The sequence below is a fragment of the Cercospora beticola genome, chromosome 7 (assembly GCF_033473495.1).
Source record: "Cercospora beticola chromosome 7, complete sequence".
NCBI classification, from domain to species: domain Eukaryota; kingdom Fungi; phylum Ascomycota; class Dothideomycetes; order Mycosphaerellales; family Mycosphaerellaceae; genus Cercospora; species Cercospora beticola.
In genome coordinates, this window is record NC_088941.1 from 2,537,340 (window position 1) to 2,561,032 (window position 23,693).

A 23,693-nucleotide genomic window follows, 5' to 3' on the forward strand; every position below is an offset into this window, starting at 1 on the left:
TAGCCTCCGCACATCTGCATCTCGCCGACGTCAACTCTTGCGCGTCAGCGTGAGCAGCGAAGTAAGGAAAGTCATTTTTGATCGCTCGTTGCTCGTTGCGGAGCAATGTGCGCAGGGTCGTCAATGTTACGCCCGCCCCGCAATGCGTTGCGACCAGTGGGCAAGTTGTTGGGAAAATGCCGCATAGAGTCTCATGTATCCTCCGAGGTCGGTTTGTACATGATTGTTGTGAGGAACTATCGGTGGTCAGTACAGTGAGTTTCGAAAGAGTATGTGCGACTGCTCACCTTCCGCTTGTACCGCGTGGTACCACTCGTGGCTAACACGCCGCTTCTTATGCTACTAGTAGCCAAGTGGTTAAGCACGGTATGATTGGGCATGATGAGTACACTAGCATCGTCCTTGTGAGGAGTGGCGCCGTTCAAGATGCTCTTATTCAAGAACATTGGTAGACTCGGCGGCTGTGGAAGAGTGTTCGTCACTCTCTGAGCGCGCTGATATCGCTCATCTTCGGGGTTCTGGTAGTTGTCTAAGTCTACTAGGAATTGTGGAATCGTATTGGTGTACTTGGCGCGTGGGATCGTCTGCTTCGGAGCTGGCTTGGGTTTGGTCTCGGGCTCTGTTTGAGGCTCAATCTGTCGTGGTGCAGGGGTGGAAGGGATAGGGATGAATGCAGACACTTCCGTGGGCTGTTTCTCGCTCTTAGTCGAGCCGTCGGTTGCTTGCAGCGGAGATGGCACATTGGCTTCATTATCGGATGGCTGCGCCGAATCTGCCAGCGCGCGTACTGCGGCGTCCTGCTTTCCCGTGACCTCGTCAGCGGGAGCAGTTGTGCCGGGTATGTCAATTGGCTGAGCTGCCTCGGGTGGCTGCGTTTGTCCCTCTGGCAAGGGCGCCACGACCTCGATATAATTGACGAGAATATTTGTCCAATCCACAGTAGTAGGGAGATCTGGTGATGTGACCATTTCCCCATCCACCAGAAATTTACAATGGTGGGTGCCCGGAGGGAGATAGAGTCGCGCAGAGAACCCCGGTGCGCCATCCTTGTTGCGGGGCACTTTGATCTTTTTGTCCCAATTGCAAAATGTTCCTGTGACGAAAACTTTCTCGCCGCTCCCGTTCCATGCGAACTTGTATGAGACCTTGACTGAGCCGTTGTTCAATCCGGACGTGTCATATGCGTCATTGTCTCCCACATCGTCGTCGTCGACTGTGGTGGAACTCCGCACAGAGGCTATGCGGGGTATGGCACCTTCCTCAATATCATCATCTTTGATCGCAGTAATATCCTGCGGGGTGATGATGGGGGAGCCCGGCGTGTGCACCTCCTCCTCGATAGGCAGCGGCAATCTAGGCGGACGACTGTAGTTGGCAGGTGGCAGGCCATATGGGCTGGCGGAATATCCGGTCGGGATGTAGTCATCTGGTATCACATCGTCGCCGCCGACATGGTTGGCGGGTGGAACATCGACGGGCTGTGATTCTGTCGGCTCGGGCGACTCAGTGACGGGCGCGGGCGCGGGTTCTTGCGGTTGTGATGGCGGGGTCGGCGGGCGCGGTGGTGAGGTGTGGATGGGCAGAGTGTTTGACCTCGATGGCGGGCGGGCCTTGCTATCTGCCTGGCCCATGGCGGAAATGGCCGATAAGGCCGAGCGGTGGCTGTGGGCAAGGTCGTCGACGGCGCGGTGGTGGTTTGACTGTGAAGCGGTGATGGACCTCGCGCGGGCGTGTGCAGCGCGCTTGGGTGAGGCCGAGACGGTGGCTCCGTGGGCGTAGTACTGCGAGGTGGACGGCGGGTCGGAGCTACTCGAAGTCACCCAGCCCTCGGTGGGCAACGACGGCTTCTTGTTCAGTCGCCTGCTGCCTGTCCGCTGCGGCTTGGTGGTGTTGCTGCTGCCCGGAGACGTCGCGGGTGGGCCTGAAGCGCCGTCTTTGCTCTCGGCGTTGCCCATCGCTCAATGGCCTCTTATCGCTGCCTCAACGCGTCAACGGAACATGACGTCTGTGCGACTCGGGCGGGCACAGCGGGGCGACAGTGAGGGTTACACGGGGAGACAGACAGAACGAACGAGTGCGAGTGAGACGGAGCAGCGACCTGTGCTGCCCTCCTCCGCCGGGCACAAAGAGGCAGCACGCAGCGCAGCAAGCGACATCACCGGCGACTGTCGATCGTGCATGGGTGTGTGCCCTTGGCGAGGTTGCGGATAGCCTTTCCGCCAATTCATGCAAGTCATCTCCACCCCTTTCAGCCTCATCATGCGCCCATCCTCCACGCCATCACACGCCCGCCCACCACTACGCCTCCGCTGCTGACATGGCACGAGAGTGAACGCATGAAAACGCATGAACGCGAGGGGCTGAAAGGTGAAACATGTCACCATGTCTGACCAGGCTGCATCAGACCAACTGCTTGGCGCTGCCGCCATCCTCCCCACCCTCGCCAGCGGCGCGTACTGGCTTGTCTACTTCATTGTGATAGTCCTGAGGACCATCGCTTACGCCTTGCTGTGGCTGCTCAACCTGCTCTGGCGACCAATTGCCTTTACCCTGCAGCCCATCCTCTACCTAGGCAATTTCTTGCTAGCATGTTTGGCATTGCCATTCAGAGCAATAGTGAAGCTTGAGGTTGGTGTTTCGAATGGCTTCCAAGCACTACCGATACTTACCATCTGCAGACTCTGTACATCTACTTGGGCATCGCAGCTCTAGTCGGAATCCTTGGCGGTCTGCTAGTCAGTCTGATCGCAAGCAAAGTGACCGGCACCTTCCTCAAGCCGCCTCCGATCAAACCACAGAAAGGCCGATCAGTCAAGGACTATCGCGAACAGAAACAACAGAAGAAGGCCAAGGACCAGCTGCCGACTCTTCTCGTACCTCCCACGCGACAAGTGAATGGAGTCTCACCACAGCGTCTGTCGCCTGGGTCACTATCACCTGGGTATCTGAGTCTGTCAGATAGTAGCCGGCGGAAGGCAGGACTCTTGAGCACGGCGATTCTCGAGGAAGAGGATTCCGAATTTTAACAGCCCTCGAAGCCTCGCAGCAGATGAATATAGCATTCATATCAACGACAGATGCCCACATCAAACAGCAACGCACAATCTCGATCAACACAATCACAACTTCGCCGCAACCTCCTTCACCCTCTCCCCCTTGAACACAATATGCCCATACTCCGCATACCCCTCATTCCCACACCTCAAAATCACACTATGCTCAGCAAAATGCTTCGTCGCATGATACTCATGATGCGCTTCCGTCGTCGCCCACCCCACATAAACCACATAACACCTCTCAAACTCCTCCCTCTCCCCTCTCCCCTCCACTTTCCTTCCCAAACTCCCTTTCACGCTCTCTACCCTCTCTTCCAAAATCGGCCCGCCACTACACCCAAGACATCCGTCCACATACCGAACAATATGTGTCCACAACGGCCAAGCACCTTCATCCCATGCGGCGCTTCTGTTTACATATATCGCCGTGCCCGAAAACGGAGCTCCTCGCGCTAAAGCTTGAGAATCAGGAGTGAAATCTTGCAACACAGCATGGCGGATCACAGGGGTTTGTTTCTTATTCGCCAAAACATCAACCAGTGCAATGAAGAAACGATAGTTATCCGAAGCGAGGAAGGCTTGATGTTGAGAGAGGGTGTTGCGGACTTTGTCAACACAAAACACAGGTCGTCAGCACGTCACCATTGACTTGAATGCGGGACTTATGGGGGGGGTGGTATTGTACCTATATGTATCTCAACATGTTGCGGATGTTCAAGCGATTCTCCCCAGTAAATTCTTTGAAACCCGGGTGCTTCAGTGCAATAATCTAGCGCGGCTTGCCATTTGGGATCAGAGAAGAGGTGGCCGCCTCGGGAGGGGTCGTTGGGGCGGTTGTTGTGCAGGTGGATGATTTGGGTTATTGGCACGTCTTGGGGAGATGGAGACATGGAGGATTGAGTGAGGAAGTGAGAAGTGGAGTTTGATGGGTTTGTTTGAGATTCAGCTGGCAAGTAGGCTGATAGCCTGAGGCTGATGAATGCTATTAGAGGCTAACAATCATTGTAGTAATTATCAGGTTGTGTAGAGTCAGATTGGACGATGTGGCTGATTGTGCTGATCACTCGCGTCTGCAGTGGCGTGAGGGGTTAGTGTAGGTTTCGCGGGGCATAGTGAAGGAACGATCTTCTGAGTTTCTTCCCTTTGATACTGTTGACTCGCAATCAGCTTGTCAAAGCGGGAGTTTTCAATTTCAGGAACGATCCACGGCGTGGATCTTTGCTAGTGCTAAACATTGTTGCTGAAACTAAGGTTGACAGGTGGAAGGCACAGCGGGAGAAAGTGCAGGCTTCGTGTCGGTGTCGATGTTGATCCGGTGCCGAGATTGGACGGTACGGTTTCTCTTGCTGTCCACAGCTTGTTGGTGTCTTCACTCCTGGTTCTTCCCACCACCTTTGATGCGAAGCTCGAAGTACCCGATCCGAAAATCTCCCTGGAGACGATGAACGGCAGTTCTGCTTTGCAATCACCCATACGTGCCGGATATAACCAGAGACTTGAGGCATGGTCCAAGCCAGCGTGGCGGCAGGATTCTGCTCAGAATGAGTGACACATCTGCGAGACCGCGTCCGATCCTCTGTACCGCCGAGCGTGGTTGTTAATCACGCCCGGGCATAGCGCGAACTCCGGACGCGATCACGGGAATGATGGTGTAGGCTCAATGGCTTGATATTGTGGTAGAAGAGGATTTTATGCATCTAGAAGTAAGCTGACTCTAAACAACAGCCCATCAGCTTGTGAATATTGCTGCTCATTCTCCACCTACGCCTTGTCAAAAGTTTCGAAAAGATGAAGACTATGCACACGCGAGCAAAGTCTTTCGCGCTCACAGGCGTACTATAAAACACGATACCACGATGCTATACGAGGCTGCGAACAGGACTTTCCGCGACCTATCACTATTCGTGCAAGCCAAGAACTAACTTCAAGATATGTTTTCGTTGCTGACAGAACAGCTGAAGATCCGCACCATGCACTCCGCGGGGTACGCGGTACTTTGAAGCAAAAGCTTACGAGGATTGAGCTTTCTCCTCATTTGTGCAACCTTATCTTTAAAGCTGCGCAAACCTATTTCCAAGCATGTGCAACGATCAGCAGCGAGTCGTTGTCGAGTCGTCATCCTTCACCGGGCTCTGTATTCATATTTGACGTCTTGCTCACAGTACTCGAAGCGTACAAAGGCAACCAGAGGACAATCTTCCAAGATACACAATCATGGCACCCGTTACGAACTTCCAAGTCAAGGAGAGATACGATTACCTGAATGGTTTCGGCAGCTATCATTCTTCTGAAGCAGTCCAAGGCGCCAATCCGCTTGTGATCAATAGCCCGCAGAAGCCACCATATGGGCTGCGAACCGAACGCATAAGCGGCACATCCTTCACAGCTCCGCGGGAGAGAAATCTACAAACATGGCTGTATCGTGTCGTATCTTCGCTCGAACGAAGCGAATTCCAGCCTATCGAAGATGTCCCAGAGCAACCATCACTCCTGTCTCCCAATTCGTACATGTGGCCTTCGTTCTCAGGCGATGAGGGAGCAGACTGGACGAAGCAGAAATTGATCGGCCGAAATGGCGAACCTGAGAAGAAGGAAGGCCTCGCGATTTGGTTATTCGCAGCATCTCAATCGATGGCTCCGCGAACGGCATTCTCTTCGCTGGATGGCGAGCAGCTCATCATCCCGCAGGCCGGCGCACTCGACATCCAGACCGAGCAAGGCAGACTTTTGGTCCAGCAGAACGAAATCTGTGTCATTCCGCGAGGCGTCCGATATAACGTATCTCTTCCAGATGGCCCAGCTCGCGGCTACATCTGCGAGCTGTATGAAGGACACTATGAGCTACCAGATCTGGGCATCGTTGGTTCTCATGGCCTTGCCAACGTTCGTGACTTCCAGATCCCCACCGCACACTTTTCGGGATCCGTGAAAGACGACCGCGCCGTGATTTCAAAAAATGAAGAATGGACCATCATCGCCCGCCTTTCCTCCCGCCTCTGGTCCTGCACCCAACCCTCCACTCCCTTCGACGTCGTCGCCTGGCACGGCACTCTATACCCCTACAAATACGACCTCGCCCGCTTCAGCGTCCTCGGAAACCTCCTCTTCGACGAACACGACCCCTCCCTCTACGTCGTCCTCCGAGCCGCAGCACACGGCAAAGCCCCAGGAACTTCCGTCGTAGACTTCGCCATCATTCCCCCACGCTATAGCGTAGCCGAAGACACCCTCTGGATCCCCTACTTCCACCGCAACACCATGAGCGAATTTTACGGGCCCATCATCAATTCTCACGACCCTCGACATCCTTTGAATAAAGCTAGTAAGAAAAGTAATGCTTTTGCGCCGTTTATGGCCGGGCTTAATGGGAGTAATGTTCCGCATGGTCCTGCTGAGGCGGACTTACAGCAGGCGAGTAATGAGGATTTGAGTCCGAGGAAGATTCAGAATGATGGAGTTACGATTTTCTTGATTGAGACTGAGAGGACGGTTTTGTTGAGTGAGTGGGCGGAGAAGAGTGCTGTGAAGAATTTTGGGCAGAATAAGCCGGCGAGGGCGGGGGCGAAGATTTGAGGGTGTTGATGGATCGTATTGAATAGCATGTAATCGTTGTTTTGTCTCTATTAGCATGTGTTCGCTCGCATGATATTTGCCTCAATGAATTGGAGTTTGATGTGTTGTATTCACGTGCCTCGGGGTTCGCTCCGGGAATCAGCTTCGAGCTCCACTTCGACGTCGTACGGACCTCGCGTCTCTCTGCATTTCTCTATGAACACAATGTCTCCATCTCGGACTTCGGACTACCATCAGCGACGGTATCGACACCACCACGATGCGGGCTAGATTACAAGTACTGCCGCGGACCGGCGTGACTGTTCGAGTACACCATACAAGGCTCTACCATGCTTCTCCGATTGTCCAACGCACAAATCTGCGCAATGGAGAAGTAGTTCCCAATCCTTTCGCACCGAAGCCGACGCCGACTGCACGGCCCATTCCCAACATATACGAACTTGTCGACAGGAGAGCTACAGGCTCTTCTGATGATTCTGTTCAGCCGAGACAGCAACAACGCTTTAGTAAAGAGGATGTGAGTGATTGGTTGCAAAAAAAGGCTGGTCGTCTTATAGCTACGATGGACCGTTCGTTCCCTTTAGACGAAGTCAAAGACATATCAAGCGCGTCAGAGTTCGAGACGCTCGTAGCGCGTGGGCTGGCTGGAGCCCCCGAGGCAATGTTGTTCCTGGCCAGATCGCGCATGCGACTAGAACGTCTGCCGCTAGAGGAGCAGCGTCCATTGGCAGCGGCTGCATGTGCATCACGTATCCTCGCTTGGGTACTGCAGACCGATCGTCGTTATTGGGACACTATTCTTCCCGATGACTTTATAAAGCTTCTTTGCTGGCACATTGAAGCAGAGGACAAGAGTCATGTGGTGGAGGAGTGGATAGCTACATACTTGACATCAGTCGAGATGCAGAAGGGTGCTGTTAGGGCTCACAACCCATTTCGCCGGGCTTTGAATATCAGATGGCCGTCGCAGGCGCTTGTTGGTCTCATCCAAGGCAAAATTCACTGGCAAGCAGACGGTTCGGCCACGGCTGCTCTCGAATGCCTCTTACGTGCGTTCGATCGAGGGTTCGGACAGCTTCGAGACGTCATCTTCCTCCCTAGTGCTATGATAGAGCTGGAGAAAACCCTGTTGAGAGATGAGACACCGCCGTGCTCGCCCATACTGTTTGACCGATACTGTTCATGGCTGCCAACCGCAAACGATTGCAAGAAACTGGCAACGCGGTTGGGAGTAGCATCGCATTTGGCGACTGTCGCTCTCTACCATCCAACAAACGCCGATCCGCGTCCGATCTTGCTGCACTTCCAGAAAAAGAGCCAGAGGGAGCACTGGTTTGGCCGACAGGACCGTACCAGGCAGCACATGGCAAATGATCTTCTGCGAGCCTCTTACCTGTTGCGGCTCGAAGATGACAACGCAGCGGCAAGATCTCTCGAAGACATAAGTCGACGCCTACACCCCAAGCCTTCGTCTCAACTGCCTATGCTGTATGACAAATGGAAAGATGATCCCAAGCTCAGGAATCATCACTCTCGCAGTGTCTACGGCAAGAGTCTTCGCCCTTATTAACATTCGCTGGCACCGGAACACCCTTCCTGATGGAATTGGATGATCACTGTTCCCTTTCTCGTGCTATAAGATACCACAGTATCGCTTGGGCGAGAATGTCAACGTTAGACGGCCGGTCGTTATCTGAACGATCGGAACTGGGCCACGGCAACAAGGCCTTGCTTTCATCCCGTCATCGATGGGTCCGATCGACGCAGTCATCTTTGTATGGCCACCAGTCCACTTTTGCAAACGAGATATCCGGTACCCATCTCGCCATAGGGTATTCCACTGCATTGTATGCGTCTCTACCGTGCGTCAGCACAAGTTCCAGAACTCGCGCAAGCCATCCGATCGCCAACCGCATTTCCAGCCTGTCTTTCGTTCTATCTGAGCAAGCAATTCGAGTTGCGAACTTTTCACTTCGTGTCCTCATGTGCCGTCCACAGACATATACAGGCTGCAGTGAATTCACCAGGCAAGCTGTGTGATCATTCGTCTCGACGATGCCATTGGCCATCAGTGCATACTTGTACGCTTCTTCGCGCAGGCTCGCCGCTGCTTCGATGCTGCGCTGAGCTGCCTCGTATTCCAGCAGCAGGACCTTGGCCGTGTAGAATTGTGTGTGACCAATTGTAGCGCTATGACTGGAAAAGAGGATCTGGGGAAAGGGGTTGTCTGCTTCAGCACTTGCGTCTCTGAATTGTACAGGCTGTGCAGACTGGCCTCCCATGACTTCCCATCTCGTCATATCAGCTTGTAGCGAGTGCAGAATCGCGCCACTCCCGGCCAGCGGAGGGTTATCAGAGATGAGATTAATGGCTCGCGCAGTGATCCAGATCGCGATACAAGCATGTAAATCTTCGTCGATTCCATTCAAAGCCATGGTAGCTTCCGCATTGTCGAAGTAAGTGTCCGGTGGCAATATCGTCGTTGTGGACGCACAGAATGCAGCCCAGATGTCTGAAAAGGTCAGCTCGTAGCTGCTCCTTGCCGCGGGAACGCCTACCTATTCGTGCATAATCCCAAAAACAGCCACTGATCAGCCCTCCAGTAGATCCATTCCAGCCATTGTGAGTATGTATGCTTGCACAGCCTTGTACATGCCGCCGCCAGTCAGTATATGTCACAGTCATCATCTCGTACACACAAAGCAGTACACATCCTGCAAGAGTGCCCACGACCTCAAATCTGCCAGACATCGCCTCGATCGCCAACCTCACGGCCATCTGGTACAAGTGCAGTGGCAAGGATTCCGATCCAGAAGTCAAGGCTCGATGCTCTCTCAATTCGATATTCTTCGCCGATAGTGCCAGTGCTGCAGCTCGCCATGGCGGACATCTCAACATCCGAGGGACTTCGACTCGCGAGTAGTACAGTCTTGCAGAATGTGCGTCGAACCATGGGGCACATTCTGTGAGATAGTTGTGCATTAATGTAGTTTCCAGATTTGTTCGAAGTGCTTTTTGAACCAAATCTGAGGCTTCCAGATTTGACCAGTTCGTGAAATGCTCCTGGTTAGGCGTCAAAGCTGCTGTTACATGTGTTGCCTTTACATCTGCGATGTCGGGTTCGGTGTCATGCTCTGAGATTGGTGGAGAGAGTATTGATAATGATGAGATGAATTTACTTTTCTGTGCTGAATCTGTGTTGGAGTTCATGGACTGCCTTCTTCTTTCCAGTAGGCAAGATGGTGATGCTGATCCTGTGGGAGGTGCGGTAGCTTGTGTCGGAGGTGTTGATGTCGATGTCACGCCTTCGGGTCCTTGGAACACAATTTTTAAACCTCTGGTCCAGAAGCAGTCTGTGTTCGAGCGCTCGCACCGTCGACATGATGGTTTCTTTTCATCGCAGCGCACATGTTTATCTCGGCATGGTATACATCCTGTCCTTCGTCGGGTTATGCTTGATGTCTGGTTTGTGGAACGTGGTGTATTTGGCGATGTGGACATCGCGGAAAGTCGCTGTCAGTACGATGGGAAGGCAAATGAAGCATTTCTGCAGCCGTGAAGATTGCAAGGTGACGACCGTCGTGAGGCTCTTTCTGCATCGTGTTGCAGTTGGCTAGCCCCAGTCGATCGTCGGGTACAGTGGTACATTGCAGCACTACTCCGCATGCATCCTCTTGGCCGCGATCAGACCTGTGGATGGTCGAAATAACATGCGGAAGTCTTATGTTACATTTCTGCAAAGTATGTCAATGGTAGAATGTACCCTTCACGTTGTTAATGCCGTGTGCACGTCGCAATTATTTCCATTGCAGTCTGGCAGTACTCGTCGAGCGCCTCGCCTTGTTAATTTGCAGGTTGTCTTGGTTCGAACGGCACCCCCGACCACACAAAACCTAATACGAGAAGTTGTGCAGACCATGAGCAGCTTGCGTCTTCGCCGACATGCTGCATGAATGAAAACCGTAAAGAGGTCTCATTGAATAGGATCAAATATTCAGGACACGAAGTGAAGTCGCTTTGTGGACTTATGTCTGGCCTTAAAAGCTTCCGGTCAGTCAGCATGTCAGAGCCGAGTGTTCCGTGTATCAATTTTGCCCGTATTTGGGTCTTGCAGTATTTCTGGCTGCATGCACGTGTTGTTGGTTCACTTGGGCGAAATGGCGACATTGTCACGTCTCCGATGCAAGGTAAGAAGACGCTGGACTATTCGGTGGCAGTCGACGGCTGCAGTCGTGCGCAAGCACGAGAAAATGATATTCATCTTTCGGAGCTTTGTTGACGAAAATTGGCCAGAAAGCATCGCTGTCCCCGAAGAAGCGCAACACCTCTGCGCTCCAGGATGAATCTTGGGGCGATGGCACGCCAAAGAACTTGGGGGACGCACTCATATACTGTCGATTGTTTTTGGTCCCTGTCATAGATGCTGCTCGTTTACCGAAAGAGATTTGGCCGATTGTTGCGTGTTGCAGCGAGAGAACTTGAAAGTTCGAGCCAAGTGAAATTTGGTGGAGCCCCACTTTTAATGGCCCGTGCGCGCGCAACAACACGCTAGTCCAACCACTTCTCTCTGTCCACCCGCCGCATTGTGCGAGCGAGGAGATCGATGGAGAGCATAAGTGCTTGGTCGACGGACATGTATAGCACGGCGTAGCGACGCTTCTTCAATCCATAGATCAAAAATGCATTTCATTCACTCGAAGTGATCACATGTCGGTCTGAAGTTTTAATGCTGTCAGCCAGGCCGGTACCGGATGTGAGCAGCTTCAAGTGGAGCTCTGAGCTTTCAAGGTTGGCAAATAACCTGCTTGAAAGTCGGCGGAGGCTTCTCCGGCTTCGGAAGTGCAAATTTATTAGATTACATATACATTCATGTCGCCTCGACCGCCATCCAATTATGGGTTAACTCTTAGCACAGCTAAGATGGTGTGGTCTGCAAGTAGCATCGCTTCCAATTCGTCTGTATTACATACTAATACCCTCGCAGAGTGGTATGACGACGTGTTGTGGTTAGTCTACAGATCCGCGTTAGCCCGTGTTCGATTCACGGCACCGTCAAGATCGTGAACACAACGACTTAGAACGTTCGATTCGTTCAAAACCTTCTTTTTTGTTGTTACTCGCGACTTTCCAGTCCATGGCCAGGGTACACCAAAGGCAAGGCATGAAATTGGTCCTTGGTCCTTAGGCCAGAGCACTCAGCTATCTTTTGTCTACAACCCGAAGGGAGGCATGCCGTATTACTCTTTTGCTGCCATGTAGACATGAATAGTCCTAGACTGTCTGCATTTTACTTGTGCTGCCTGAACCCTCACCTCAATTGAGCCTTCAGTCTTCGATAGATCTGCAGTTTCGGGATCACCTACACAGTTTGTCTAGCGATATCCGACGAACTTTCTAACGAATTTTCAGACGCCATTATTCAGCCATGGTCCTCCATTACACGAAGGCCGGACCTGCTGGGAAGCAGCTTGAGCGAGCTCCATCATTCTGCTCTATATATGTAAACTATTGCATGATCAGGGTCTGTGTGAGAATGATTTGTATCGACTGCCTCGGTGGCATGATTGATGCTACAGATCAAGTATGCCTCTGAGTTGCATCGATTCTCTGATACAGCACTATATGACAAGTCTGGCGTAACATCGTCAACCATTTCACTCCCGTTCATCAATCCGTCATCTTCACCGCAACATGATTGTCCATGTACCTCGACACGCTGCCCATACCGACAGCAAAAATGCATGCAAAGACACCAAACGCAATCGTAATGTAGTAAATGTGCTCAAAAGATTCCGAAAAGATACCAACGACAGTCGGTAGGATATCTCTGTACGCCCCCTCGCTTGCAAAAGCAGGATACATCCCCGCCCACTGGCGATACGGCATAGCTGTGAGCGAAGTCAACATGGTTTGAGCGAGTGCTGTGATTTCAGGGATGGCGAATCCCTCGTTGATGAGATCGAAAGCGACACCGCTGGAAATGAAAACCGGCTGGAGTCGCTCTAGTGCTAACTCAGTGACCTTGCTGGAGAACTGGTTGTAGAAGATTGCAAGGCCAATAGCTTGAGTGGCAGCTCGGAGTCCGACAGTCAATGCTGTAACTGAGCCGAGGAGATCGTCTGGAGTGATTATGGTGATAATGACTTGATTTGGAACCAGAACACCGCCGACAGAGACAAGAGCAATGATGAGTGGTCCCCAGACTGTGGCGAGGTTGTTAGGGTTGATGAGGACAAGACATGAGGTACCGATGACCTGAGCCACGCAGAATCCAACCATGATCCAGTTGACTTGATTCTTCAAGACATGCAACAGAAGCGCAGCAATGATAGCGCCACCGAGGATACAGATTCCGATCGGAACAGTCCAGACACCGGTTTGGACATTGTCACCTTGGAAGACAGCTCGCGCTTGAATTGGCCAGAAGACCACCATGCAGACATAGTTGATGCCGGCTCCAAAGATGACGCATAGCATGCAAAAGAATGGCCTTGGAGCATGGACGATCCGGCGAGGGAAGAGAGGCCAGGGAGCCACGAAATATTCGTAAAGACATCCAGCGATGAGCACAACAAAGCCCAGTACCAATGGTACCAAGGTAGGTGCCGATGTCCAAGGAGAGTCTCGGCCACCAATGTTGAGCGCGACCAAGATGAGCAGCACACCAGCCATGAAGATGAAGCCGCCCACAAAGTCGATCCTCTTCAGCATTTCACGGCGCGTCAAGCCAAGTGAGTTGACTCGTGGTGGTTCCTTATAGCCAATGTAGAGGACTACGAAACCGATCAGATTCCAGATAGCCAGTACAGCGCCGACCCAACGCCAGCTTGCTTCGAGCAAAAGGTTCGAATACAGCGTTCCTGGCGCCCAAGGAATGATAATCAGCAGCATGAATGCCACGTAAATTGGTCGCTTGCTCGTTGGCACGCTCTCTGCCACGACAGCCAGACTCAGCAAGTCTTGCACCACATTTCCAATGCCAAGTAGGAGCTGTCCAGCGATGAAGCCAATATCGTTTGGCGTGGCAGCGCAGAGGATGGTCGCAACAATACTGAGTCCGAAGCCTCCATACAAGAGGATGTTGCGACGTCCGATGAGATCGGCAAGAGGACCGACGAAAGGAGCCAGAGCACCGGAGGACAGATTGGATGCCGTCAACATCCAGGCGAACAGGGCTGAGCGGAGATCTACTGCAATGGCTGTGCCAATTGTGAGATACAGAAGAGCTGAGATTTGCGACGCCGATAAGGCCATGGCACATCCAAGGACGGTGCAGATGAACTGCCAGTTTTTCTGCAAATACGTTCAGTATGCGCAGTCTCATGTAAGAAAATAATTGCGCTGAATCACCCTGTTCTCCGTAGTATGATCATGGCCATCGCCCTCTGTGCGAAGTCCATCCTTCTCGAAGTAGTTGGGATTTCCTGGAACACGGGAGATGGTGCGATGGGGCCGCAACTCGGGCTTGTCACTGTCGCTCAGGTTGTCATTGCTTTCGCGGTCAACATGGTCGGCGATGACCTCTCGCTTCTCATGTTCTTCTGCCATGTTTGCAACACAGTCACACAATGCTGGTAGAAGATTGAATGACAAGGCGCAAACAAGAAGATTCCCAGCTGGCGATCATCGAGCACTTAAACCTTTTCCAAGACTGTCCCGGTGTTGTACCTAGTTACGTGTATTTTCTAATCCCAAGAACTATCCTAGACGGCGAGTACCGCTCACTGCGAGTTGGGAAGTCTTGATCTCGGGTCGCCTAGCAAACGAGGCGGGGTGCTTTCCTGTCAAGGGCAATTGTAGCTCTGTACCGTCTGAGTAGTATGCACCAACTCAGTGGGATTGAGCCATGCGCGCGGAGCTGCCCACGACGCGCACATGGCAGCTCGTCAATAGCAGGTCTTTCCCCACACGGATCAAGACTGCCATGGCCAGCCACATGTTGCCAAGGAAGTTTGGCACCAATGACAGGGGAGGACAGAACGGAATCGCATCTTCGCGTGGTCTTGTGCAGGTCTGCAGTTCTTCTTATATCAGACTTGGGCAGAGCCCCCTCTCTTGGAGTATTTTGCGATATCCAATACTGCTGCACCGTTTGCTTTGCTTGCCTCGGTCTTCGGCCACGTCTCTGGGCTGTTCCGTCCATAGCTGAATGTGGTGTATGCAGGAAGATACTATACTGGTGGTCAATGATGGCCCATGGCCGAGGCCTTGCAACTGTATAGAAGCAATGGAGCATGTTTGAGTGCGGTCGCACAGAAATAGAGCTGGTCAGACTAATTATGATGAAGTCAAAGGTCATTCTTCATCGCCTCCCTTGTCTTTCTGCTGGACCTCTAGATGAAGTGCTAAGGTACTTCCTGCTCAAAGACAGTTCTTGGAGCCAGATCTTTGAGGTGTCGAGAGCCTGAGAGAGCCAGCGATCGCATGCCACTACCTCGTTCCAAAGTCCCAAATCATCTAGCGCGATGGAAGCCAAAAGTCCGGCCTGCTCGACTTCACCCCATGTGGACTTTGATCATGACCGCTGTACAAGTTTGGTGGTCGCATCGACTTCATGTGGCCAGACGCATTCCGAGGTTTCGAACTCGATTGGCTTTTCATGCTGCGTGCTCAATGATAGACCATCTCTTGGCAGAACAAGCTGCTGACGGAAACGAAGATGACTGATGACTGATCGTTGCTGATGAAGATCATGGTGTTGTGATGATGACAACGCTATTCTCCACGAGGATCAAGCTGGAAGAAGTTTTCTCGGCCAACAGGCACGTGAGTCTTGGCGGTGCTCGTCTCGCGCATGGTCGTGACCTCCTGTTCCCCGTGTCGTCCTGCAACAAACAAAAACGGGGCCAATCTTCTCTGCTAGTATGTATGGTTCGCGTGCCCATATGTTGGAAGATGCAAGAGCTTGTCTACGGCCAGAATTACTCAGAATGTCTTGAAGCAAAAGCGGTTGCTGGTGGAGCACCCACGAAAAGGACCTTCTTCACTCTCTGGAGCTGTAGCAGTCGTTGACTTGCTTGCTTGCTGATCTCTTCCAGGTCGCGCAAAATGCAATGAGAAGAGGATGAGGTCTCTCGCCTCAAGCAGAAAGGGAGGACCGAGTTGTCCACAAGTAAGCCATGGCTGAAGCCGCACGCTGCCAGCGAGAAGTCGACCGACACGATCAAGACCATTCAAAGCAGGCACTGTGAAATGTCCTTGCAAGCCACATACGGACAAAGAAGCCCGAACACATGTTTGCCGGTGCGCCGGAGGTCGCGTGTGGTCGAATAGGACCAATCCTGAATTCCTACCAAAAACGGCATTCCTGGACAACGACCAGCTTCTCTTCGCTGACGGAGTAAAGACAGCGAACCAAATGGCATCTCGCCATTCCAGCCTGAGGCCACACTTGCAACTCCGGCCTCTGTCTAAGACGCACATGGCCACTGCTGCATGTTGCAGATCATTGCTAGCATTCCTTTCGGTACCGAATTACATAGACCGCAGCCAACTGGCCAGAGACGCAAGTTCAAACATGCCGGAGCTGTCTCTTGTTCACATGTGACAATTATTAACCACTGACCGATCTCAAATAAGAACGCGAGGCTATCCCCGGACAATAGAAGATCGCCCAACACCTACAAATCTCTGTCCAAACATGTGGGCCGAAGGAAGCATGCGTGTTACACACAGGCTATGCTGGTATGCTGAGGCTGAGCAGCTGCGCATCTGCAGCTCGGCTCGAATATACACATACATATTCACAGATTTGACTTGCCCACAGTCGCAAGCCACACTTTGCTCACCGGACTCACTTCCTCCAATTCTTCAGGCCCATCGGGTCAGACCACATGAAACCCTCCTGCCATTGAAGCCAGGCACAGATCGTTCCAATAGCATCGTTTAAGATGACGATCTAAATCCCGCGCGATGATCCTCAGACCGAGCGCGACAATAATCCAGACGCCAGTCATCAATTGAGTGAAATTCAAGTACCGAGAGAGGATCACTCTACTGGAACAGAGAGATCGCCCAAACTTACACAGCCTTCCAGCGCATCGGAGCACGGACAGCGCGTATCGGAAGCCAGAGTCTCTGAGGAAATACAGATTGAGGCTTGTGACGAGAATTCTACTTTCTTACGAGCGGAATATCGGCGACCCTCGCACGATGCCACATCTGAGCACAGCCAATCGCCATCCGCCTGTGAAATGGTGAAGGCAAAAGAAAATTCATCCGTGTTGCTGCATAGATCTGGTTACACCCTTTTCCTGGTTGCAACATACTCGAGTCTGGCCTTGGTTGCCTGGACACTAACATGTCTGCTGACGTACAATCCTCTCACGGTCGGACAATATGAGCTCAACGTACACGAGCGTAGCTATGGATCAAGCGCCAAATTCTTCCATGCAAAATATGTCAAATCTGAGGAAATCTACAGAGCTGCTCGCACTCTCCAGACAATAGTAGCGCTGCTCACCATTCCCCTCACCTCGGCCGTCTGCTCTGCTGCTGCACCCGCATTCGCGCAGACTGGACCAAGGCAGCACCGCTTGACAATGCGGCAGCTGATGGTGCTTGCTGATAAGGGATGGACTGATCCAGTGACTATCGCAAAGGTCTTGTGTGGGAATGGGAAGAAACTTGGATCGCGGTTGTTGTTCTTTGCGGTATTGCTCAACATCCTGGGTAAGTTCGCGAGCGAAGTTTGGCAGTGTTCCAGATGTGAAATCATGGTTTACGAGGGCTGACACAACCAAGGCGCATCGATTACCCCATTACAGACCATTCTCGTAACGCCAAAGATCATAAAGACTCCGACTGAGTCGACGTCAGTGATATTTCTGGCCGATATACCTGATCAATTCGAGGACTCGTGGGACAACAATGTGGTTACCATCATGACACGAAACGCGCTTTCGACAAGCAACACGGCGCCACAAGCTCGCTTGTGGCAGAATGAATTCAACTGTTCGATGCTGGTCAGCAACCTCACTGAGCAGTGTCTTCTGGGCGCTGCCACGCTTGGTCAGATCTCGCAAATGTCGAATCCGTACTTTGCCCAATTGCCGGCCGGCACTCATACCGGGGTCATCAAACAGTTCCTTCCCCGGATGAACTCTTCTGTTCGATGGGAGTCTGTGCCAGCTGAAGCGATGCCTGCGAATTGCGCATCGCTACCAGGCTCATTCTACGTGCACTACTCGAACTCAACCTGGCCACCAGAGTCTGACTGGGACTTGATGGGAGGTGCGCCCAAGAACTGGAGCATCGAAGCCTGCATGCCCGGCAATCAAAGTGCTGTCCCTTGGAAGAGCACCTACCACAGGCAAGATTTCGTTGAAGAATTGTATCTCAACATATCCGTCATGGGCTACGACTGGCAACATGCTTCTGAACAGCCACCTGGTTCACCACACTTCGGAGGAGTCTTTAAAGTCACGTCCAATACCACCGCTGGCTATTTCGAGCTTCCCAATCACATGAACGGAGGAAAGGCTGGGGAGATTATTGAGGATGACCCCAAAAATCTCTGTGGCTCTGACTGTATGTCGCAAACCCCTGCAGGAAAATTGTCGTCGAGATCTGCAGCCATAAATTATCAGAACGACGATTCTTGGGATCTCAACACTTTGAAGAACAAAGGTGTAAGTGTCCTCCACATACTTCGACAAGTCCGCTCGCTGACATGAGTACAGCCGCTTCTGACTGTCGCTATGGCTTTGTTCGGCTATGGGTCGTACACACCAGCTCAGCTCGATCACCCGAAAGCATACCTCTCGAACATCACATATTACAATGATAGTCCCAAGAACAAGACCAATCACGCCAGCAGCTGTATCAACCAAAGGCCGTTCGAATCGCTTCTTCAACCATCATATGGGAGAAGTGCGAAGTGTGTCATGGACGACGTCCGATCACTAGAAGAATTAGATGATGGAATCGCTCGCTATCTCCAGTCCTTTTATGTCAATACCCAATACGAAGTTGGAGATGCCGAAAGACCCACGAATGCCTTCGCAGCCGCCGTGTACCTCGCGACGGAGGCATGGTTCACTACTGGTCATTCCGATTGGGGTTCCAGGTCAGTCCACTCTGACCCTGGAGCCGACACGACGATACCCACCATGTCTCTTGCGAGCATGATCATCTTATCTCTGATGCTAGGCGTTTACCTCGCTTGTATTATTGTGCTTTCGGTCTATATCTCGAGGAAACCGTTGTGGACAAGACAACTGGACTCTTTTACGATGATGCGGATTGGTGCCGAGATGCACGAACAAGTGCCTTTCAAGATATGTTTCGAAGTTAGCGCTGTCCGTATCTTGGACGATATGCCCGGCTACGTTGGTGATGCGACTGGAGGCGAAGGTGATGTCGGTATGTTAGGCATTGGGTCTAACACTCCACTCACTGGTGTCCGCTGGTACGAGAGCTACAAACCCGATGCCGTGAAAGAGGCTCAAGAAACGCGTCGAAGGGCTCAGTTCCAAATTCACCCATTAAGCCAGCAACAGGACAAGTCGGTGAACGCAAGGCAATAAAGCTGGATGAGTTGCGGGAGGTGTTTTGCACACTACCATGCAGGTTTTGCTCGCTATCTGCAATGTCCGCCTACGAAGACAACACTAACGACAATCTTTGATTTAGATCCGTTCACCAAACAATAAGCCATGACAGAACCATCAGAATATTCGACCAGAGCTATATAGCCGACATGCAAGCCACAATGGCAAGCACCGAGCAAGCTTACCCATACCCACACCATACCTTCCAACGATGCCGCAACATTTTTGAACCACCTTCCCTAGTCGGTAATAACGAAGGAGTAGGTCCCGTCGACCTGATCTTCGCTGATCCTTCTCGCAGTGCACACCTCTCCGGTCTGGTCTCCGCCTTCGCACCCGGTAATCGTTCCGCCTAGACAGTTCAATGTCGCAGTGAACGCCACATTGCCGCATTGGCCTTCTGGTGGTGTGAAGACATACGTATAGGACTGCGAAGCCGACTCCTCGGTCGTGAACTCCGTTGATGCCGATACGATTCCAAATGGATCACCTACAGATGCTCCAAAGGTTGTTGATCTGGAGACACTCATTTCGTTGGTGACCTCTTGCATTGTGCCATCGCCGCAGATTCTAGCGCCAATCTTGGAGGAAACGCTATCAGCCTTGGTGTAAGTGTCGCCTGATGGCGTGAAGGAGTCACAGTCGCGCTTCGCCAGGTTTTGTCCAATCTTGAACACTCGCATTCCGGAAGTTGAAGTCGACTCGACTACTGATGAAGAGTTGAGGCCCAGATCTTCCATGAAGACATCCATCATGTCACCAGACTCGCTGCCGACGCCTAGCGGGACAACGACGTTGCCTGAGCCATCCCGGAGGACTACACTGGAAACGGTATTGAGACCACGCTTGACGCCAGATACCGCGCAGTCGCCGCTACCACAACAGAATTGGACCATGAACGTGGGGTCTATGGCCCTGGACGGCTTGAAGCATCTTCCTCCACGGGTAACGATCAGAGGCTCTCCGCAGTTCGGATCTAGTTTGTGTCAGTAAAATGCGATTGATATTGGATCGACCACTTACCCTGCTGTCCCGCGGGACTACGGACAATGAACTTGCAATCAGGGTTGGGATGCTCCGCTGCGATGAGTTAGGATTTACTACACTCGCTTCAAAGTCCGAGAAGCCTCACCAATGTCGAAGATAATGTTCCTCCGAGAGTCTTCGACCTGTTCATAGTCCCCTGCCGTGCTGCCGAGCACGGTGTCGCGATCATATACGACGCAAGCTGGGTATCCTGTGCCGGCAGTGGTAACGGAATTGGGGCAGTTCTCACAGGTTTCATCTGTGCAGAGGCGCATTGGTGCTTGACCGAGGGCCCCAATAGGTAGGAGTGCCAGTAGACTGGGGAGTAGGCGAAGGAGGGCCATTGTGAGTGCGATTCTAAGTGTTAATTGTGCTTGGGTGCTTGTTCAGTCGGGTCTGGCTCATGTACTTTGCTGAGACCTGCTTACTTATATGTCGAACATCTTTCATGTTTTCAACTCCGTCAACAGCATTCCTAAGGGCAATACGTCGTCTGCTACATCCCACAGATGATCCCAGTGAAGCGTCCAGTAGGCATCAAGCTATCAAATCCCCCAACAAGTCCTCCTCATGATCCTGCTTCTGATCCCCGGCTCTCGCGAATCATTTCTATTTATCGAACCCAAGCTTCAGGAATTGAGCGAATCAAGACGGGCATGGTCAACCCAGTTCGCACGTGTCGCTCGCTTTAGACACAGGTCGATCGTACCTCGTGATAGAGCTGCCGGCTAAAAGTCACTGTATCACAGCTTGGTGCTCCTTCGAGCCTTCCCTTTCTTTGATCCCACTGCCTGAGCCTTGTTGGCCGCCATGCAGGCCGCTGATCACGACTCAATAGGCAAGATGCTGACGATGGACAACAGTATGACTACGAAGCTCGATGTGGAGGACATCTGTTTTTAGAGATGTTTTCACAGCAGAAGGCCACCAGCTACCAGACCAAGACGCTTAGTACAGACAATCAAGACGTACAGACCTACAAAACTTCCTGGTGCGCAATCACCACAGCAGAAGAATACTTATACCAGTGCCATCTCCCTTTCCGCAAACACATTCCACCTTCTCCAAACTGCCCTGATCAACCACCTGAACAATCAAAATGCATCACCTTTTCTGCACAATCGTAGTCAGCCTCAGCACTCTGGCTTTTGTCAGCGCTGCCCCAACTCTCGTCACTCGCAACGACAAGATCGATCCTCTCCTTCTCACCTTTTGGGAGAATGGCTGCAACGTGGAAGGAATGTCCAATCAAATCACCTACCCTTTTAGCAGTGAGGGTCCAGCTTATCCTGGTGACTGCGTTGCAACTGGCCTGTACAACTGGCAGAGTACAGAGATCGTTCAGGACAAGGGGGCAAGCTACTCGATCGAGTTGTTTTCAGGAGAGGGATGCAATAACCCGATCGTCGTAAGTGGCAGCCCAATCCATCCTGAATAATCAGTGCCGGGGATATGCTAATTTGGCTTTTAGACTGTGACGGAGAATGGTTGCTATACTCAGCCTGAAGGACAAATTGTGCTCTCTGCTAGGGCTAGCTTGAAGTGAGCTCGTGCTTGGCTGTTGGTGAACAAAGGGAATATAGCACCATTCCGAGTTCGATAATTACACAGTATGAGCAGGAGATTGCGCGAAGGCTTAGCAGTTGAGCCGAATATCTGAATGGAGCGAGTTGTGTCTTGATGTATGTAAATGATGATCCCGCAGTATTGAGTGATAAGATGGATCAGAGATTCACTTGGCAGTTGTGCATGTTCAGAAGGTACGATGAATCGATAACATGAGTCCGACCATGAAATTAGTCTAGCAGGTGATTTTGCAAAACATTCGTTCCGCTGCGCTCCGACGCGTTTTATGCAGTGCAGTAGTCTCCACTACTCTCCACTGGACGTCGGCAGAAGAGTGAAGATTTTGCCAAGGGCGACTAGCTCCAAGATCGACGAAGGATTGCGAGAGGGATTAGTGCGAGGGATTTAGTACGAAGGCTAAATTGAGCCGATGAAACCATAGTCACCGCGACACAGATCTGCGCGACCACGTGTGCGCTGTTGCCGCCGTGTGGTAAGACCTGCGATTCGACGGTAGACGCGCTCTTCGTAGAACCATACAATTTCAAGCAGTTGTTTGATTGATAGTATACATTCATGCGATTGGACTTCGCTTCTTCCTCTTGAATCGGGCGCCAGGCACATCTCAGTCCGTGATGACTGTGGACAGAATGCCTTGAATGACCATGTCCTCGAGATTCATATCTCCGGCGTTCTCAGCGTAGTCCGAGACGAATGTTGGGCCACATGCCTCCACAGCCTTCATGCCATCGCCTTCCCCACCAATGCCTTCGCAGTCAGTCATAAGATTTGCACACCACTGTAAGATTGTCAGCTCATGACCAAAACTGTCGATCACAGCATTTGCGCGCACTTACCCTCCTTGGTGTAAAGGCCACATTGAAGCTCGCTCCCCCACGTACAATGACATCGTAGTTAAGCTCAGCGCTACTCAGCGCTGGGAAAAAGCGGCTTGTCAGATTCTGGAGGTCCAAGAAGAACTGGTCGAATTCTGGCTCGGCGGCCGAAGAGCCGTTGATGGTGCGGTTGTTGTCCAGGATGCCAGTGTCGATTGGGAATCCGAATGTGCAGAGCGTGTCCGTACCGCACGAAGTGCGAGGGCTGACTGCCTTGGAGGAGTCACTAGTGGTGGTGAAATTGTTCATCACGTTGATCGTGCAACCCGTGGATGTACCTTGTCGCTTGACCAGATTTCCGGGAGAGAGGGAAGGCACAATTGTGCCGTTGACGGTGAAGATCATTGAGAATATGGCCACGAGAAAGAGCACTCTCAAGGATATGGGGCTGATTCTCTTTGGGCTGCTAGAGCTGGAGTCTCCGTTCGATAGGCGTTCGGTGATATTACCCATGATACCCTCCTGGCAAAACGGCTGTGAGGCGAGGACCGTGTTGACATCGCTGTCTTCCACAAGGCAATCGACGAATTGTTGCGACACGAGGTTTGTGCTGCAGTATTCGGTGCACAGGTATTGCTGTACGGGATTGTTGTTGCAGCACGAGGCCAGCCGAGAGTTGTTGGATGGACTCGCCAAGCCGCAGATACGACCCGAAGTGTTGTTCAGCACGATCGGAGGGCTAGGCGAGCCTTGCGTGCAGGTGAAGTTGAGTGTAGACATGGTAATCTCAGGTGCGGTATAGAGCAAGTAGGATGGAGCAAGAGCAATGAAGTTAAGGGTAGTTGCTCAGGAGCGGCGCGAATATTTTTATGATGAAATCGTGCAGCAAGCAAGCATCACGCGTGCACGGCGCGCCATCACACACTGGCCCGAAGGCTGAAGCCAATGTCTACTGTGCCTCACCAACAGACTTTCATGGAGAAGGATTCACTTGGAAGTAGGTTCGACGGCTACCGGGTGCGGCTCATCTTGGCAAAGCAGATCGACAGCTTGGCTTCTCAAGGTGGACCGAGGGGTAAAAGCGG

The 23,693-nt window shown here is 52.1% G+C and overlaps 9 protein-coding genes across 9 annotated transcripts; 4 read left to right on the plus strand and 5 right to left on the minus strand.

The window, feature by feature from the left end:
- Positions 1 to 191: 191 nt before the first annotated feature.
- Positions 192 to 1,955, minus strand: RHO25_011218 (uncharacterized protein; the record flags this gene model as incomplete). Its single annotated transcript, XM_023601923.2, has 2 exons — positions 192 to 236; positions 288 to 1,955. The coding sequence occupies 2 exons, from the start codon at positions 1,953 to 1,955 to the stop codon at positions 192 to 194; spliced, it is 1,713 nt and encodes a 570-aa protein (XP_023451038.1).
- Positions 1,956 to 2,382: 427 nt separating this feature from the next.
- On the plus strand, positions 2,383 to 3,026 carry RHO25_011219 (uncharacterized protein; the record flags this gene model as incomplete). Its single annotated transcript, XM_023601922.2, has 2 exons — positions 2,383 to 2,628; positions 2,679 to 3,026. The coding sequence occupies 2 exons, from the start codon at positions 2,383 to 2,385 to the stop codon at positions 3,024 to 3,026; spliced, it is 594 nt and encodes a 197-aa protein (XP_023451544.1).
- Positions 3,027 to 5,270: 2,244 nt separating this feature from the next.
- On the plus strand, positions 5,271 to 6,629 carry RHO25_011220 (uncharacterized protein; the record flags this gene model as incomplete). The annotated part of the gene is made up of 1 exon (XM_023601921.2): positions 5,271 to 6,629. One exon carries the CDS (start codon positions 5,271 to 5,273, stop codon positions 6,627 to 6,629), a length of 1,359 nt encoding a protein of 452 aa, XP_023451189.1.
- A 259-nt stretch (positions 6,630 to 6,888) lies between these two features.
- RHO25_011221 (uncharacterized protein) lies at positions 6,889 to 8,199 on the plus strand (the record flags this gene model as incomplete). Its single annotated transcript, XM_023601920.2, has 1 exon — positions 6,889 to 8,199. The coding sequence occupies one exon, from the start codon at positions 6,889 to 6,891 to the stop codon at positions 8,197 to 8,199; it is 1,311 nt and encodes a 436-aa protein (XP_023451541.1).
- Positions 8,200 to 8,371: 172 nt separating this feature from the next.
- RHO25_011222 (uncharacterized protein) lies at positions 8,372 to 9,839 on the minus strand (the record flags this gene model as incomplete). Its single annotated transcript, XM_023601919.2, has 2 exons — positions 8,372 to 9,141; positions 9,188 to 9,839. The coding sequence occupies 2 exons, from the start codon at positions 9,837 to 9,839 to the stop codon at positions 8,372 to 8,374; spliced, it is 1,422 nt and encodes a 473-aa protein (XP_023451058.1).
- Positions 9,840 to 12,296: 2,457 nt separating this feature from the next.
- Positions 12,297 to 14,177, minus strand: RHO25_011223 (uncharacterized protein; the record flags this gene model as incomplete). Its single annotated transcript, XM_023601918.2, has 2 exons — positions 12,297 to 13,922; positions 13,980 to 14,177. 2 exons carry the CDS (start codon positions 14,175 to 14,177, stop codon positions 12,297 to 12,299), a joined length of 1,824 nt encoding a protein of 607 aa, XP_023451542.1.
- Positions 14,178 to 16,822: 2,645 nt separating this feature from the next.
- Positions 16,823 to 19,156, plus strand: RHO25_011224 (uncharacterized protein; the record flags this gene model as incomplete). Its single annotated transcript, XM_023601917.1, has 3 exons — positions 16,823 to 17,300; positions 17,448 to 18,259; positions 18,311 to 19,156. The coding sequence occupies 3 exons, from the start codon at positions 16,823 to 16,825 to the stop codon at positions 19,154 to 19,156; spliced, it is 2,136 nt and encodes a 711-aa protein (XP_023451543.1).
- A 263-nt stretch (positions 19,157 to 19,419) lies between these two features.
- On the minus strand, positions 19,420 to 20,550 carry RHO25_011225 (uncharacterized protein; the record flags this gene model as incomplete). Its single annotated transcript, XM_023601916.1, has 3 exons — positions 19,420 to 20,156; positions 20,204 to 20,260; positions 20,313 to 20,550. The coding sequence occupies 3 exons, from the start codon at positions 20,548 to 20,550 to the stop codon at positions 19,420 to 19,422; spliced, it is 1,032 nt and encodes a 343-aa protein (XP_023451538.1).
- A 1,847-nt stretch (positions 20,551 to 22,397) lies between these two features.
- On the minus strand, positions 22,398 to 23,388 carry RHO25_011226 (uncharacterized protein; the record flags this gene model as incomplete). The annotated part of the gene is made up of 2 exons (XM_023601915.1): positions 22,398 to 22,571; positions 22,630 to 23,388. 2 exons carry the CDS (start codon positions 23,386 to 23,388, stop codon positions 22,398 to 22,400), a joined length of 933 nt encoding a protein of 310 aa, XP_023451539.1.
- Positions 23,389 to 23,693: the final 305 nt, after the last annotated feature.